A 17,768-nucleotide genomic window follows, 5' to 3' on the forward strand; every position below is an offset into this window, starting at 1 on the left:
ATTTTGTTTGACGCCATTTACGTTCCAATTTTCGAGTGGTCTGTTTTAATGTGCGAGTGTCATCATTATACCAGGGTGCTAATTTTTTGTCTCTGACCATTTTCCTTTTTAGAGGAGCTGCATTATCTAAAGTATGGCGGAATGTTGACTCTAAGCATTCAGTTGCCTGATCAAGTTCTGCAGGGGCTGACAGTGACCCAATCAAAGTTGACAACTCTGGGAGATCATTTATAAAGCTCTGTGCAGTAGTTGACGTGAAAGTACGTTTAATACAGTAGCGTGGTGAGGTGCATATATTATTACTCAGACATAGTTTGAATGAGATGAGATAATGATCTGAGATAACTTCAGACTGTGGAAGTATGACTATATTGTCTACGTTTAATCTGAATGTTAGTATTAGATCAAGGGTGTGACCACCATTATGGCTCGGTCCTATGACATTCTGCTTAATCCCGACTGAATCTAAGATGGACACAAACGCTGTTTTTAAAGGGTCTTCTGGGTTATCGAAGTGAATATTAAAATCTCCGACAACTAAAGCTTTGTCTAAGGAAATAACCAGATCTGAGATAAAATCTGCAAATTCAGAAAGAAACTCAGAATATGGCCCCGGGGGCCTGTAAATAATAAGCAATGGAATTAACTGGGTAGTCTTATTTTTCGAGGCTACATACATTATATGAGTGTAGGTATCATGCCGCCATCTTGTGTCAGAACTACAATTCCCAGTCCACTTCCGTGTGACCTACGTCATGCGTGGGCGGGATCATCTACGTCATCATACAAGGAAACATAAAACAATGGGACAACGCTTCCATCTTTGTCTCTCACGTCTGGCTCCCGATGAATCTGGACGTATAAAGAGGCGCGCTCTCCACCCAAAAAGACGTCTTCTTTCTTGCAAGATCCATCACTCAGCGCGATTTTCTTTCTTACCCTTGGCAAAGGTAAACTCTAGAGTCGCGCGATCTTTAAACTCAACCCGAGTTACAACCGGTTTACTTGCATTAGAAGTGACGTCACAACTGCAGCCCAGGCAGTTAAAAGTTAAGAAGCGATTGAATCCTTTTTAACTCAAAAGCGCTGTGCATCTTATTCTGATCAGAGACTTTCCCTCACGAACGCTGAGGTTCGGACCAAGAATCCTCTGCTTTCCACGGGAACCACCCAAGTGCTCCGCTGGACCCGAAAGTTTTCTACGCCTCCATCACGAGCGGCTCACGTGCTCCCACGGCGAGGCCCGAAACTACACCGGCGAATAGTTCTTCATATCTTGCTAAAGGCAGGATTAAGTAAGATTTTGGCATTTGGGCATAATTAGGATAGTCTTAGGAATTTGCTTTTATTGAAATAGTGTGAATTTAAACCCAGGTTTATCTGTTACACTGTTAGACACGCAGCGTGTTGATTTATTTTGTTCTATGTTCTCTCAATTGTTTTTTTTAATAGGCTGTGCATGCTTTTCTTTACTACTAACATATAGTTCTCTTATTATACATCTTGATCTCAAGATTTCAGTGGATTCAGTATGGTTGAGCTAGTGGGTTAGCTACAGCTTCCCTTTTGTCTGCTTAGCAACACAAAGCTAATCAAGGCCTACCATGTGCTCAGCAGGCCATCAGGCCTGATAAACCACACCTCAGCTAGAAATCCACAAGCTAGCTTTTAGTTAGCTACGGCTAATACCCTTGTCTTTAGCAACACGTGCTCAGTAGGCCTCACCAGGCCTAACAAACACACTTTAGCTAGGCCATAGGGCCTTTAGCAAACTCACACTAGCAACACAAGGCTAAACACAGAGCTAATCCTTTGTTCTGTTTAGATAACATTCTTTTGTTTAGCTACCAACAAGCTAGGCCTCCACCACGTGTAGTTAGCTACACGAGGCTAAACACATGGTCAAGTCCTACACACACACACACACACACACACACACACCCCTCACTGCTTGTATATATTGATTTATTTTTCTTTTTATCTTTGTATAATAAATTCATTTATTAAACAAACTGTGTTTATTTGTGTGAACAACAATATATACATGAAGTCCCCAATCTCCCTCGAATTCAAAAGGGTGCATATAAAAGTTATGTAATGTGGTAAGTGATTGTAATAATTTGGAAATATACCATAATTTAGCTGTTTGGTAATTTATTATTAAGCACCAGGATTAATGGTATGATTCACTAAATGATTCATTGAACGATTCACCAAATGATTCACTAAACGATTCATTGAACGATTCACTAAATGATTCACTGAATGAGACTGATTCTATGGTATGATTCAATTCAAACGAGTCAAATTAAACGATTCAATGGGATTGATTCATTTTAATTATTAACCTTCAAAATTTAATGAGACTGATTTAACGAGATTGATCACTTAATATCAATAATTAACTGATTGCACCCACAATGAGTATGAAGAACTTCAAATGTATTAAATTTATAACCAGGTTTTTGTGTTACACATAGATAATCGTTATAAATAACCGCAACGCCTCCTCCTCTGCCAGTTAGACGAGGCTGGTGTATATAACTGTATCCAGGAGGACTCGCTTCATTTAATGCTATATATTCATTTGGCTTAATCCATGTTTCAGTGAAACAAAGTACATTAAACTCCTGATCAGTAATGAGTTCATTAACCATTAGCGCTTTAGATGTAAGAGATCTAATATTTAATAGCCCCACCTTTAGATCAAAGGTGCTGGCAGCAGCTGTACAGTCAGTATGATTTAATTTTATATTGATTAGGTTACTGGAACAAACTCTCTGAAAATGTCTACCTTTTTGTTGAGCTCGGGGAACAGACACAGTCTCGATGTAGTGGACCCTGAGTGATGACTCTGTGCAGCTAGCAGACAGTCGGTTTAGCCTGTTCGTCTGCTCCCTGGCCTTGGCTCTGGATTGTCAGAAATTAACTAGGCCTGTTCTGAGACTATGACCTATGCTGCAGGAAATGAGAGCAGCACCTTCCCGAGTGGGATGGCCCTAACAGGCCAGCAGTGCCCTCAAAATTAGCCCAATTATCTATAAAGCCCACATTGTTTTCAGAGCACCACCTGGACAGCCAGCAGTTCAGTGACCATAACCTGCTGTAAGCTACATCGCCATGCCGCATTGGGATGGGGCCAGAGCATGCTACAGCATCGGACATCGCCTTCACTAATTTAAACACCTCTACAAAGTTACTCTTAGTAACCTCAGACTGACGAAGGCGTATATCATTAGCTCCTGCATGGATAACTATCTTTGAGAACCTGTGCTTGCCTAGGACCCTAAGATTACCTGCTAAGATTCACATGCCATATGATAGAGTCCCCTATAACCAGAGCTCTTTCAGGTTTCTCAGCGGGTGCATCACTAAGGAGAGCAAACCTGTTCGGCATGTGGCGCGGAGAGGAGTGGTGCTCCCGTGTGCAAGCCTCAGCGGTAGCTTTGGCTCTACGCTTATGCCGCCGAGCCGTCACCCATTCGCCCCGCTGTAAGGGCTCTAATGCCGGAGTTGGGGGATTACTAACTCCACCTAGGGCATCCAGACTTTCCCCTACAGAAACTACACTGTTCTCATGCTCACTAACCTGCTCTAAAGCCTGGACACACGCTTCTAGCACTGTAATCTTCTCCGTCAGAGAGCTAACTAATCTGCACTCATCACAAATAAAGCTAATAAAGCTATCGCTAGTGATGGAGGAAGAATGACTAAACATCCTGCACTCAGCACACTGAACAGGCTGAAGGTGTGCCATGATGAAAAGATTCACGTACCTTAAACGAAGATCTGAACTTAAATTTGAAGTGACACAGCATGGTTTCCAAAGGAAAATGATGATGATGACAATGATGATGATGATGATGATAAGAACTCAGGAGACTGTGAGTGGTGAGGTAAAGTTTGGGTATTGTAGTCTGTGACAGCTATATGTGAAAGCCACTGTGAATTCTGGGAAGTGGAGTTTTGAGTGCAAGCAGGTTACAACATGACGGGAGGGTTATAAAATTTTCCAGCTGTAACAATTATGATTGTCTTCCAATCAGAAACAAGCTAGAGTGATTACACTCACTCCATAGCCTGGCAAGCCAGACTAAATGTGAATATTTAGTCTGGTCTCGGTCGTAGACATTTCCGAAGGGTGTGGGAGGAACAACCCGTTGTCTTTCAAACTGTCTCTGTGCATATAGGCCAACGCTCTGACCAATCAGTGCAACAGTGACTGTGACGTAGTCAGAGCAACAGAAAGCAGTGGGGGAGGCCTTGAAATAAATAATTTTTCAAAATGTGTATTAATTAATAAACAGGTTCTAGATATTAAGAAGTTTGGAGGTAATGACCACAAGTTTGGAGTCTGTACCACATACTTAACATACACTCATTTTTTTTCAAGTGTTTTTCAAGGGTTTGCTTAAACTGTTTTTGAGAGTTTTTATTTTTATTTAGTGGTGTTTGGTGAAATAATTTCCCTTAAATTTAAAATAATGGGAAAATAAGAAACAATCAAAAAGTAATGTTTCAAAGCTGTTTATTAATTCTTCGTACGGCACAAACTAGCTCATCCTTTTGGCTACCAGCAGAGCCAGCTGGTAGATCAGACTTTTGCCATAGCCAGTCGGCAAAACAGCGAAAACGTCCTTCTTGAAAAGGAATGGGCAGAGAGCCTCTTCCTGCTCATGTTTCAACGAAAACTCCAAGTCTAATTCTTCTAAAACTGATTCCAAAGCGGAGTCAAACGAGCGCTGTTCACTAGCCGTAGCCATCTTTCCTGTTGTGCTTTCTCCAGCGTCGCGCAGCCTTGTCGTCACTCCTGCAAAAGCCCGCCCAAAGAATCCAAACAAAAACCTTGCGTTGTGATTGGCGGGCACGATTTGATGCCCGGGGTGTGTTGTTGATATGGTGTGAGGCTAGACCCACTCGTAGGCAAAAATATTTTTGGCTGCTAGGTGGGTGGGTCTAGTTTACTAGGCTACTCACTCCACACATGCATGCAAAATTTAAAAAAAAATGTGCTCAAATAGTTTTAGAGAAATTATCCAGTAAATGTTTTAATGACATGTCACCGAGCACCCCATTAACATTTCATTTCATCTCATTATCTCTAGCCGCTTTATCCTGTTCTACAGGGTCGCAGGCAAGCTGGAGCCTATCCCAGCTGACTACAGGCGAGAGGCGGGGTACACCCTGGACAAGTCGCCAGTCATCACAGGGCTGACACATAGACACAGACAACCATTCACACTCACATTCACACCTACGGTCAATTTAGAGTCACCAATTAACCTAACCTGCATGTCTTTGGACTGTGGGGGAAACCAGAGCACCCAGAGGAAACCCACGCGGACATGGGGAGAACATGCAAACTCCGCACAGAAAGGCCCTCACTGGCCACAGGGCTCGAACCCAGACCTTCTTGCTGTGAGGCGACAGCGCTAACCACTACACCACCGTGCCGCCCCCCATTAACATTAATAACTTAATTAATGTTCATGGGGTGCAAGGTGACATCATGATACAGTAACACACACACCAGCTCATTCTGGGAGCAATACTTTTTCTTGAGTGGTGAGGGCCTGGTTTATCAGGGTGCTTGGCATGGAATTCTTGGCAGTTTAAAAAAAAACAGTTTTAAAAAAACTACAGACGCAAGAAAACCTTTGTGTAAAGACTTTGGGAACATCAGCTTTTGGGAACAGAATGTTGTGAAAGCTAAAGCATTTACTCTCAAAGGGCTTTGACTTGAACTGTGGGCTAGATCTTATTCCCACTCATCCATGTCTCAGTGACCTCAAGGACATGTACAGTGGTGCTTGAAAGTTTGTGAACCCTTTAGAATTTTCTAGATTTCTGCATAAATATGACCTAAAACATCATCAGATTTTCACACAAGTCCTAAAAGTAGATAAAAAGAACCCAGTTAAACAAATGAGACAAAAATATTATACTTGGTCATTTATTTATTGAGGAAAATGATCCAATATTACATATCTGTGAGTGGCAAAAGTATGTGAACCTCTAGGATTAGCAGTTAATTTGAAGGTGAAATTAGAGTCAGGTGTCTTCAATCAATTGGATGACAATCAGGTGTGAGTGAGCACCCTGTTTAATTTAAAGAACAGGGATCTATCAAAGTCTGATCTTCACAACACGTGTTTGTGGAAGTGTACTATGGCATGAACAAAGGAGATTTCTGAGGACCTCAGAAAAAGCATTGTTGATGCTCATCAGGCTGGAAAAGGTTACAAAACCATCTCTAAAGAGTTTGGACTCCACCAATCCACAGTCAGACAGACTGTGTACAAACGGAGGAAATTCATGACCATTGTTACCCTCCCCAGGAGTGGTCGACCAACAAAGATCACTCCAAGAGCAAGGCGTTTAATCATCGGCGAGGTCACAAAGGACCCCAGGGTAACTTCTAAGCAACTGAAAGCCTCTCTCACATTGGCTAATGTTAATGTTCATGAGTCTACCATGAGGCCAACACTGAACAACAACAATGGGCATGTCAGGGTTGCAAGGAGAAAGCCACTGCTCTCTAAAAAGAACATTGCTGCTCATCTGCAGTTTGCTAAAGATCACGTGGACAAGCCAGAAGGCTATTGGAAAAATGTTTTGTGGACGGATGAGACCAAAATAGAAATTTTTGGTTTAAATGAGAAACATTATGTTTGGAGAAAGGAAAGCACTGCATTCCAGCGTGAGAACCTTATCCCATCTGTGAAACATCGTGGTGGTAGTATCATGGTTTGGGTCTGTTTTGCTGCATCTGGGCCAGGACGGCTTGTCATCACTGATGGAACAATGAATTCTGAATTATACCAGCGAATTCTAAAGGAAAATGTCAGGACATCTGTCCATGAACTGAATCTCAAGAGAAGGTGAGTCATGCAGCAAGACGTTGTAGGTGCAATTAGTTTTAAGTGATCAATCTAATTAAATCAGTCTCATTAATAATCTCATTAAATCAGTCTCATTGATAATCTCATTAAATCAGTCTCATTAATTAATACCATTAATTTTGGTGCTTAATAATAAATTACCAAACAGCTAAATTATGGTATATTCCAAATTATTATGATCACTTACCATATTACATAATTCATATGCACCTTGGAATTCTTTTGAGATTGGGCGACTTCCAAAAATATCGGTACAACAAATAAACATACAGTTTCAGTAATAACTGAATTTATTATAACAAAGATAAAAATGAATAATAGCAGTTGAAATCTTCAGCAAACAATGAGGTGTGTGTGTGTGTGTGTGTGTGTGTGTGTGTGTGTATATGTATGTGTTTGTGTGTGTGAGGCCTTGTGACCATGTGTTTCTAAGTAAAACAAGAGAGTTAGCTTTGGTTGCTAATTGAGGTGTGTTTGTGTGTGTGAGGCCTTGTGACCACGTGTTTCTAAGTAAAACAAGAGAGTTAGCTTTGGTTGCTAATTGAGGTGTGTTTGTGTGTGTGAGGCCTTGTGACCACGTGTTTCTAAGTAAAACAAGAGAGTTAGCTTTGGTTGCTAATTAAGATGTGTTTGTGTGTGTGAGGCCTTGTGACCATGTGTTTCTAAGTAAAACAAGAGAGTTAGCTTTGGTTGCTAATTAAGATGTGTTTGTGTGTGTGAGGCCTGTGGCCTAAACAAAAGAATTAACTCTGGGTGAGTGTGACCACGTGGTGAGGCCTCGTGGTCCCTTGAGACAATACAATTAGCCCTAGATGCTAATGAGACAAAAGAATTAGCTGTAGCAGCTAACCCACTAGCTTATAACATTACCAAATTCACTGAAATCTTGATGAGGTCAAAATATGTGTAAATAATGAAATTAAAGTGTTAGAAAGGAAAAGAGCATGCAAAGCCTATCTATTAAACAATTGAGAGGACAAAAGTAGAACAATAATTAATTCAGCACCCTAAGTTTTTACAGTGTACACAATTAAACCGTTCCTGAGTTTAAATTCACACTACTTCAAAAAGCTAATTCCTAAGACTAGTTTTTCTGCCCAAATGCCAGTCTCTTACTTCAGTATCTTGCCTCTATGCGAGATTATGAGATGTTCCGAGACTTTTGGAGTTTCACCGTTGTGAAGGCCTCCGTGAAGCACAGAGAATTTCTTGGTCCGACGCGTGGTCGCTCGTGATGAGAAGAAAGTCTATGATCAGACAATGTGCACAGCGCTTTAATTAGAAGGATCCAGTCGCTTCTAACTTTAAATTAACTGCTTGGGCTGCAGTCGTACATACTTATAAGGAACAAATGAAACCGGTTATATTCAATCTGAGTCAAGATCGCGCGATTCTAGAGTCTACCGTGGCCAAAGGTAAGTAAAAGAAAAGCACAAAACTCTGATTCTTGTTAGAAAGACATCTTTATCTGGGTTTGCTCGGCGGAGCGGATCTCTGTGTCTGCAGACAGCTGGTCCAGACAGAAAAGAGAGAGAGAGAAGTCCTCCTTGTGTCCGTGTTGAATTCACGGCGCCAAAAGAGACCGAGTTGGAAGTTTCCGGGTTACTTATGGCTTCCTGGAGGATGTGACATAGGTGATGCCGCCCAGGTGTGACGTGGGTCAACGCGGAAGTTGGCTGATGGGAAATGTAGTTTCTTAAAGGGACTGTGTGTTGTACCTACGATCCCCCTTTTGGTCTCAGGGGTATGATGGAGTTGTAGCACTGAGAGCACAGTACCGTACAGTCCACATGTCCATAGTCCTTGAGGCAGCCTTGCTCTGTACAGTTCATGGTGTCCTGTGAAGACTGTGTAAACTCATGAGTTCCAGTAAGACAGTTGGAGGCAGAGGCATTTTGGGCATATAATCACTCTATCTAACTAGGTCAAAACCACATCTAATAAAAACAAATTAAACATTAACATGAAACATGTAGTGTTTAATTTCCTATGCATAAAATAAGAGAAGAGAAGGAAGGAAGTATTAGTGTTTGGGTTGGTAAATCTAATCTTCTGGAGAGGTATTGCGTTGGTGAATGTGACTGGGAATGTCAGTGTACGCTTATGGGTGAGTGAGGTGTACAAGCTAGGTGTACAGGATGGGCCTAACTATCATCTCCCCCCTTTTTTTGGAGTGAGGACTGTTCAAAAGGCTTGATTTGATTGCCATGGAGTTTGACTAGGCCTGGATGTCCTAATGCGATACGCGACGGGGGACAGTTTTCCCACGATCGAAAGGTCTCGACCAGGGTGGTAGGAACTTCTCTGAGATTCGGGCGTAGTAGGCCTTTTGTCCTTTTACGCTCGAATCGAGATTCTTTTGGGCACATGCAAAGGTTGACTGTAGGTGGTGTTGTAGGTCGGTGACATATTGATGTGCAGTATATGCAATTGTGACACTCATGTCCTCTGGTCTGTACAGGAGATGCGGGGGGAGAACCATCTCTTGCCCAGTCATCATCCCAGAGGGTGTGACTCCAGTGGTGTGATGAGGGGTGGACCTAATGGCCCTTAACACCAAGGGAAGTTTCACATCCCAATCTTTACCATGGTGGGTGACATACTTCTGCAGCATGCTCACAATGGTTTGAATGGCTCGTTCAACCTGACCAGAGGATTGAGGGTGGTACACAATATGTAATTTCGCCTGAACGCCTAACATGTTCCACAGCGCAGCCATTACACCAGCAGGGAAATGGGTGCCTGTAGACGAGTCAATGGATAGAGGGAGGTTTTTCAAAGAGTTGTGGCCACTAGGGGGAGTCATGATGTCGGGTGTTTCGACACCAGACTCGGTGTACAAAGGCATGAACTGAAGTTCATCAGAATTTTGGTCTTCCGTGGCGCTTGGTTGATCGGTGTCTGCACTAATCTCGTCGCAACGGGTTTGTGCATGTTTTGTGGGGTCCAACGACGGCAGGGTCGTGATTTGTGTGAAGCTGACCAAGTTTATGTTGCAGGGCTTGGTTGGGATTGGGTCACCTTGTGAGGGCCGTGTCTGAGAGATGGTGGCGAAGACTTTAGCTCACATGAGCGGTGCGTTTTGTGTGTTTGCCTTGACCACCAGGGGGGCCCTACATCCTGACCATCGCCTGCTGTTTCACAGGGATTTCCTCCCCCTTTCACGAGATCTACTCGCGGAGACCTGCACAACACAACACCATTCACCCATCAACAGTTTAATGATCAACATAAAATGCAATCTATACCGTTCAAAACACTTGCACGTTTACAGTAGTTGTGGTAAGGGCAGAGTCTCCATACCTCTCTTTGTAGCTGGCTCACTTGTAGCGACAGGTTAACAAGAAGCTGAGTCACATTCTCCAGCTGCCTTTGCAGTACCTGTAAAGACTCCGTCTGTTTCTGATCCTACAGGGAGGAAAGAAAAAGTCAGATTAATAAGATGCTGTTCTGGCTTTGTAGTCAAGCCCACTGAAATTTTCACACAGCTGATGATCAGCCAGTGTCCGATGAAAAACAGGATGCAGATTGAGGTTGCAGCATGGAACATCTTTGAGAACCACTCCATGTTTTTGCTTGTTTAAAAGGCCAAACCCTTACATAAAATTAGATAGTTCAGTATTCTAATAAATGGTAAGGAAAGAATTGCAAATCATGAAGATGCCGGACTTTTACTACCTTTAAGTGTTACACTGCACAAATTTCACAAATGATTATGTCCGAGATGAAAGATGTTACTGTTTTTATGTTGTAAGTAAATATGTAGTTATGTGTTTGAAGGCAGTTTTGTTAGCATTAGTATTAATAAATGTAGCTTCTTTTTCTCTCCTCCTGTGTAAAGACCACAAGCGGAGGCCATCCACATCGGATCTTCTTTAATATCAACAGATCTTCATTTAAGGTACGTGAATCTTTTCATCATGGCACACCTTCAGCCTGTTCAGTGTGCTGAGTGCAGGATGTTTAGTCATTCTTCCTCCGTCACTAGCGATAGCTTTATTAGCTTTATTTGTGATAAGTGCAGATTAGTTAGCTCTCTGATGGAGAAGATTACAGTGCTAGAAGCGCATGTCCAGGCTTTAGAGCAGGTTAGTGAGCGTGAGAACAGTGTAGTTTCTGTTAGGGAAAGTCTGGATGCCCTAGGTGGAGTTAGCAATCCCCCAACTCCGGCATTAGAGCCCTTACAGTGGGGCGAATGGGTGACGGCTCGGCGGCATAAGCGTAGAGCCAAAGCTCCTGCTGAGGCTCGCCCACGGGAGCACCACTCCTTTCCGCGTCACGTGTCGAACAGGTTTGCTCTCCTTAGTGATGCACCCACTGAGAAACCTGAAAGAGCTCTGGTTATAGGGGACTCTATCATACGGCACATGAAATTAGCTCAGCCTTTAGGGGCACCAGCAGCTTTAGTCAGGTGTATACCGGGAGCCAGGGTGCCAGATATAGCAGGTAATCTTAGGGTCCTAGGCAAGCACAGGTTCTCAAAGATAGTTATCCATGCAGGAGCTAATGATATACGCCTTCGTCAGTCTGAGGTTACTAAGAGTAACTTTGTAGAGGTGTTTAAATTAGCGAAGGCGATGTCCGATGCTGTAGTATGCTCTGGCCCCATCCCAATGCGGCGTGGCGATGTAGCTTACAGCAGGTTATGGTCGCTGAACTGCTGGCTGTCCAGGTGGTGCTCTGAAAACAGTGTGGGCTTTATAGATAATTGGGCTAATTTTGAGGGCACTGCTGGCCTGTTAGGGCGGGACGGTATCCATCCCACTCGGGAAGGTGCTGCTCTCATTTCCTGCAGCATAGGTCATAGTCTCAGAACAGGCCTAGTTAATTTCTGACAATCCAGAGCCAAGGCCAGGGAGCAGACGAACAGGCTAAACCGACTGTCTGCTAGCTGCACAGAGTCGTCACTCGGGGCCCACTACATCGAGACTGTGTCTGTTCCCCGAGCTCAACAAAAAGGTAGACATTTTCAGAGAGTTTGTTCCAGTAACCTAATCAATATAAAATTAGATCATACTGACTGTACAGCTGCTGCCAGCACCTTTGATCTAAAGGTGGGGCTATTAAATATTAGATCTCTTACATCTAAAGCGCTAATGGTTAATGAACTCATTACTGATCAGGAGTTTAATGTACTGTGTTTAACAGAAACATGGATTAAGCCAAATGAATATATAGCATTAAATGAAGCGAGTCCTCCTGGATACAGTTATATACACCAGCCTCGTCTAACTGGCAGAGGAGGCGGCATCACGGTTATTTATAACGATTATCTAGGTGTAACACAAAAACCTGGTTATAAATTTAATACATTTGAAGTTCTTCATACTCATATAATGTATGTAGCCTCGAAAAATAAGTCTACCCAGTTAATTCCATTGCTTATTATTTACAGGCCCCCGGGGCCATATTCTGAGTTTCTTTCTGAATTTGCAGATTTTATCTCAGATCTGGTTATTTCCTTAGACAAAGCTTTAGTTGTCGGAGATTTTAATATTCACTTCGATAACCCAGAAGACCCTTTAAAAACAGCGTTTGTGTCCATCTTAGATTCAGTCAGGATTAAGCAGAATGTCATAGGACCGACCCATAATGGTGGTCACACCCTTGATCTAATACTAACATTCAGATTAAATGTAGACAATATAGTCATACTTCCACAGTCTGAAGTTATCTCAGACCATTGTCTCATCTCATTCAAACTATGTCTGAGTAATAATATATGCACCTCACCACGCTACTGTATTAAACATACTTTCACGTCAACTACTGCACAGAGCTTTATGGATGGTCTCCCAGAGCTGTCGGCTTTGATTGGGTCACTGTCGGCCCCTGCGGAACTTGATCAGGCAACTGAATGTTTAGAGTCAACATTCCACCATACTTTAGATAATGTAGCTCCTCTAAAAAGGAAAATGGTCAGAGACAAAAAATTAGCACCCTGGTATAATGATGACACTCACACATTAAAACAGACCACTCGAAAATTGGAACGTAAATGGCGTCAAACAAAACTGGTAGTGTTCAAATTAGCTTGGAAGGAGAGCTTCCTGAAGTATAGAAAAGCTCTTAGTGCTGCGAGATCAACATATTTCTCCTCCCTAATAGAAGATAACAAAAATAATCCTAGATTCCTATTTAATACTGTAGCAAAATTAACCAGGAATAAGTCCACTATCAACACATGCACACCTGCAGTATGTAGTAGCAACGACTTCATGAATTTTTTTAATGACAAAATTGAGAATATCCGACAAAAAATTCAAACTACTAATTTAAGGTTAGACAATGAAAGTGACCTTGTAGTTAACAATATAACTGTATCAGATCATCAGTTAGAATGTTTTACTCCCCTAAAAGAAACTGAATTACTTTCATTAATCTCTACATCAAAAGCCTCAACTTGAGTACGAGATCCCTTACCGACACATCTATTCAAACAGATAATGCCTGGAGTAATTGAACCGCTTCTAAAAATAATAAATTATTCTCTTATGATTGGCTATGTACCCAAATCCTTTAAACTAGCAGTTATCAAACCCCTGATTAAAAAGCCTGACCTTGATCCCTGTCAGCTGTCCAATTATCGGCCAATATCAAACCTCCCCTTTATCTCCAAGATCCTTGAAAAAGCTGTGGCACAGCAGTTATGTTCATATTTACATAGGAATAACATCCATGAAATGTATCGGTCAGGATTTAGACCTCATCATAGCACAGAGACAGCACTGGTTAAAGTAGTAAACGACCTACTGTTGGCGTCTGATCAGGGCTGTGTCTCGCTACTTGTGTTGCTTGACCTTAGTGCAGCATTTGATACCATTGATCATTCCATTCTTCTGGATAGACTAGAAAATGTTGTGGGAGTTAAGGGAATGGCCCTCTCCTGGCTCAGGTCTTATCTAACTGATCGTTATCAGTATGTTGATATAAATGGTGATATTTCTAGACGTACCGAGGTAAAGTTTGGTGTTCCACAATGGGAAATCTGCGAGGGATTCCCCAAGAGAGAGAGGAGGGGCCGGCGGGTCCTCACTCTGACGCGGAGATGACGTAGACGGCTCTGTGACAGCTGCTCCCGCCAAAGCGACACCGGGACCTCCCCGTTAACTGGTAGGACCCACTCTTTACTAAGCATGTCATTAAATCCCAAAATCCCGGCCAATCAGTCCCCAAAATTAAAGAGTGGGTAAGGCGAGGATTAACCGCTGCCTTCACTATAAATTTTTCCCCTTGGAAAAAAATGTGGACCGACACCAAAGGGTAGCTGTGAACATCCCCATGCACACACAACACCTTCACCCCCTGTGCTCCCCCCAATGCCTCGTCTTGCACCAGGCTTTGGTGAATTGAGGTCTGGTTACAACCAGAATCCACCAACGCCTGATATGTATCCCCTTGAATACTCACCGGTACGTGATACGCTCCAGCCCGATCGAGGGCGGCTTCTGGCACGTCGGGGATCCGAACCACCGTGCCCACTTCCATGGCCATGCACTGCTGTTGGAGGTGGCCCAGTTCCCCGCAGCGCCAGCAAACCGGCCCGGGCTTCCTCTCTGCACCGGTGTTCTGGGGCTCACTCACCTGAAGGGGGGGAGAGACAGACACAGAAGGGAGAAACGGGAGGGCACCGCGGGTGCAGCGGGCCGGCTGGGGTGGTGCCGGCCCCCGCCTCCGCAATGGGGGAATGGGGTGAGGACGGTACACAGGAGGAGGGGGAGAGAGAGAGAGAGAGAGAGATAGAGAGAAGAGGAGAAAAGAGAAGACGTCGTCTGCTGTCCTGCCGCTGGAACAGCCGCCAAATGGTCCTCCGCCAGCTCGACTGCCTGATCCAGCGACGCCGGGCGTTGGCACTGGACCCACTCCGCGGTTCCTGCTGGCAAGCGAGCGATGAATTGCTCCAGCACCACCTGGTCGATGATCCCCTCAGCATCGCGGTTGTCGGCCCTCAACCACCGCCAGCAGGCATCCCGGAGCTGCTGGCCAAACACGAACGGCTGGCTGACTTCCTCCAAGCGCAGAGCGCGGAAGCGCTGGTGCTGCTGCTCTGGGGTGCACCCCATGCACTGGAGGACGGCCCAGCGGAGGTCCGCGTAGGCCAGCCGGCGGTCGGCGGGGAACTGTAGCGCGGCCAGCTGTGCCTCTCCCATTAGGAGGGGGAGGAGGCGCGCCGCGTGCTTCTCCATCGGCCACCCCGAGGCTTCTGCGACTTGCTCGAAGAGCGTGATAAAAGCCTCGGGGTCGTCCTGCGGACCCATCTTGGTTACGGTGAGGGGAGACGGGCCCGCGGTGGGAGTGCTGGTGGACCCCGCCGACGCGAGGAGGTGCCGGAACGCCTCTTGGTCTTCTTGCTGGGCCAGCACCAGGGCCTTGAAGCGTCATTCTTGTTCCTTTCGGAGGGTGACGAGCACCTGGTGTTGGCTTTGCTGGGCCGTGGCGAGGGCATGGACCAGGTCGGCGAACGGGGAGGACTCCATGGGGCTGATCGGCTGGTGCTCCACAATTCTTCCGGGTTTCAGCACCACTGTGGCAGTTCGATGTGAGTGGGTGGAGCACAGAGGACGGCAGGACAGAGATCAGGTTTATATATCGGCTTTATTGCCACACTTTTCAGTTTAACAGTGTTTTTCCCAAAATAGAGACACACACACAGACTAGCGTCTCATCCGGGGAAGAGCCTCCCTGCTCTCCCTCCCTAAATAGGGCGCGGTCACTGGGAAGACACACACAAACACAGGTTAATTGCAGTCAGGTGTAGTGATTCTGCCACTCACCTTCCCTGAATCCGCCCTCCTGTCACAGACCGGCGCTTGACCATGCCCCCGCTGCCACAGAGACATCTTTAACAGATGTCCCATTACAATCATTAATAGGTTGTACTGACAGGGATAAGGCAAGACCACAGACAGAGAGTGACTGGGTGAACTTATCATTGAAGATATGGTTTGAAATTGTTCAACGCCATCAGCTCCAGAGGGAGGTAAAACTACTCAGTTGGCCTGCTTATGACCCTGACTATAAGCCATCACTGTATGATTTCAGATACAAACAATGGGTTTATCATGGTATCACATCTCTATGTACAATAGTTAAAGACAGAACACTCTATAGTTTTGAACATTTATGTAAGGTCTATGGGTTGAGGAGACAGGATTTTTACAGGTACTTGCAAATCTCTGATTATTTCTGTAAAGAGGTTAGGGACTCTGACCAGAAAGAATGGTCTTAGGTTGTTCAGTTGTTTATTGATGCATACAACTGCAGGAGCAGTAAAGGACTGATAAGTAAACTGTACTGTGCTGTCACATCCCTTAAGAAGGACTCCACAGAATACGTGAAGCAACGTTGGGAAAAAGAACTGGACATTGTAATAACAAAGGACATATGGATGAATGCTTGGAAAACACAGTCGACTACTACTAACTCATTGGGGTGGAGAGACTTTTGCTGGAAGAATCTGATTCGCTTCTTTATAACTCCTAAGCAAAAAGGCAAACAAACAGACACTCAGCTGGGATGCTGGAGAGAATGTGGAGAAAACATGGTGGACCATGCTCATATATTTTGGTTGTGCCCCCCCATCCAGACTTACTGGAGGGAGGTGACAGAAGTCATTGATAAGATTTTGGGTTTTAGTGTGGATGCAACATTCATTTATCTTTATTTAGGCAATTTTCCTGAGGGATTGGACAAAGATGATGAGTATCTCCTAAAAATTCTGGTGGCTGCAGGGAAGAAGGCAATTACTAAATACTGGCTTCAGAAAGACACCCCTACTGTGGGCACATTTGTTGGCATTGTTAAACATTTACACCTCCTTGAGCAGATGACCTATTCCCTACGGCTCCAAAAAGAAATTGGAGAGAGAAGGTGGGGGAAATGGTCCATTTACATGAATAACAGAACCAACAACATAGGTTAATCAGTCATGTACTGACCGTGATATGCATTTTCTTTGTGACCTCAAGGTTTTTTTTCTCCCTTCTGTTTTCCTCAATGTTGTCATTGTGAAAAAAAAATAATAATAATAAATAATAATAATACATCTGTTTTGTATAGCGCTTTTCATGGTACTCAAAGACGCTTTACAGGAGGTTCAAACATACACACATATACACACACACAAACAACGGATAATTATAGACAAGGAAAGAAAAACTAAATAAATAAAAAATAATAAAAAATAAATAAATGAATAATAAAAAGTCCACCAAGTAGGGGTCAGGATGTAATTCCCGTGGTGTAGCAGCCACAGTCCCACCAAAAGGCGCACGAAACAAGTCCCACATCTCCAGCAACGCCGCCGTGACGCCGTCAGCAACATCGCTCGAACACCACGCCATGGATCCACAAAGCGAGCAAAGAAGCTCCGCCACACAGAGCGCTGGTATGTCCCAAATCGCCTGCAAAGCCGCTGCGACATCACCGAGCAACATCGCTCGGAACATCACGCCAAGCGTTAAAGCGCAGAGCGCTGGACAACCACGATGTAAAATGAGCAGCGAGCTCACTGCAGTCCATAGCTGGGAGCGCAGGCATCGCCCACGGCGAACCAAGGCCTGGAGGGAACCGATGCCCAAAACTGGGTCCGGAGCTACACCACAACTGGCGGACAAAACACTCAAACAAACATCAAACTACACAAAAACACAGGAAAAAAAAATAGAAAAATAAATAAAATAAAATAAAAAAGCTCTGGTGAGTAAAAAAAAAGTAAAAAAAAAAAAAGTAAAAAAAAAAAAAAAGGAGCTGTGGGACCCGTGTCTCTCCTTTGAGTCACTGAAGGGGTCTCTGTGACTTTGTTCAATTCATGTTGGTCCACTTCCAAACTCTCCATCCTGAAATATATAAAAGGAAAACAAAGGA

The 17,768-nt window shown here is 44.1% G+C and overlaps 1 protein-coding gene across 4 annotated transcripts in view; it reads right to left on the reverse strand.

Annotated features, from left to right (window-relative positions):
- Positions 1-7,232: 7,232 nt before the first annotated feature.
- Positions 7,233-17,768, reverse strand: part of LOC132880562 (SUN domain-containing ossification factor-like) — a 66,154-nt gene continuing 55,618 nt past the window's right edge. For 3 of the 4 annotated variants that reach the window (XR_009653977.1, XR_009653955.1, XR_009653971.1), the window contains 4 exons: positions 14,313-17,740; positions 12,658-12,805; positions 10,206-10,310; positions 7,233-10,086 (listed from right to left, as the gene is read on the reverse strand). Coding sequence is in view for 1 of the 4 variants with exons in the window: in XM_060913800.1 (XP_060769783.1) it covers positions 17,524-17,740 (217 nt within the window). In the remaining 3 variants the exon portion in view is untranslated. Of the gene's footprint in view, positions 10,087-10,205; positions 10,311-12,657; positions 12,806-13,769; positions 17,741-17,768 lie in introns of those variants that run through there. The other variant, XM_060913800.1, reaches the window with a different exon arrangement.

Source organism: Neoarius graeffei, chromosome 1, assembly GCF_027579695.1.
Source record: "Neoarius graeffei isolate fNeoGra1 chromosome 1, fNeoGra1.pri, whole genome shotgun sequence".
NCBI classification, from domain to species: domain Eukaryota; kingdom Metazoa; phylum Chordata; class Actinopteri; order Siluriformes; family Ariidae; genus Neoarius; species Neoarius graeffei.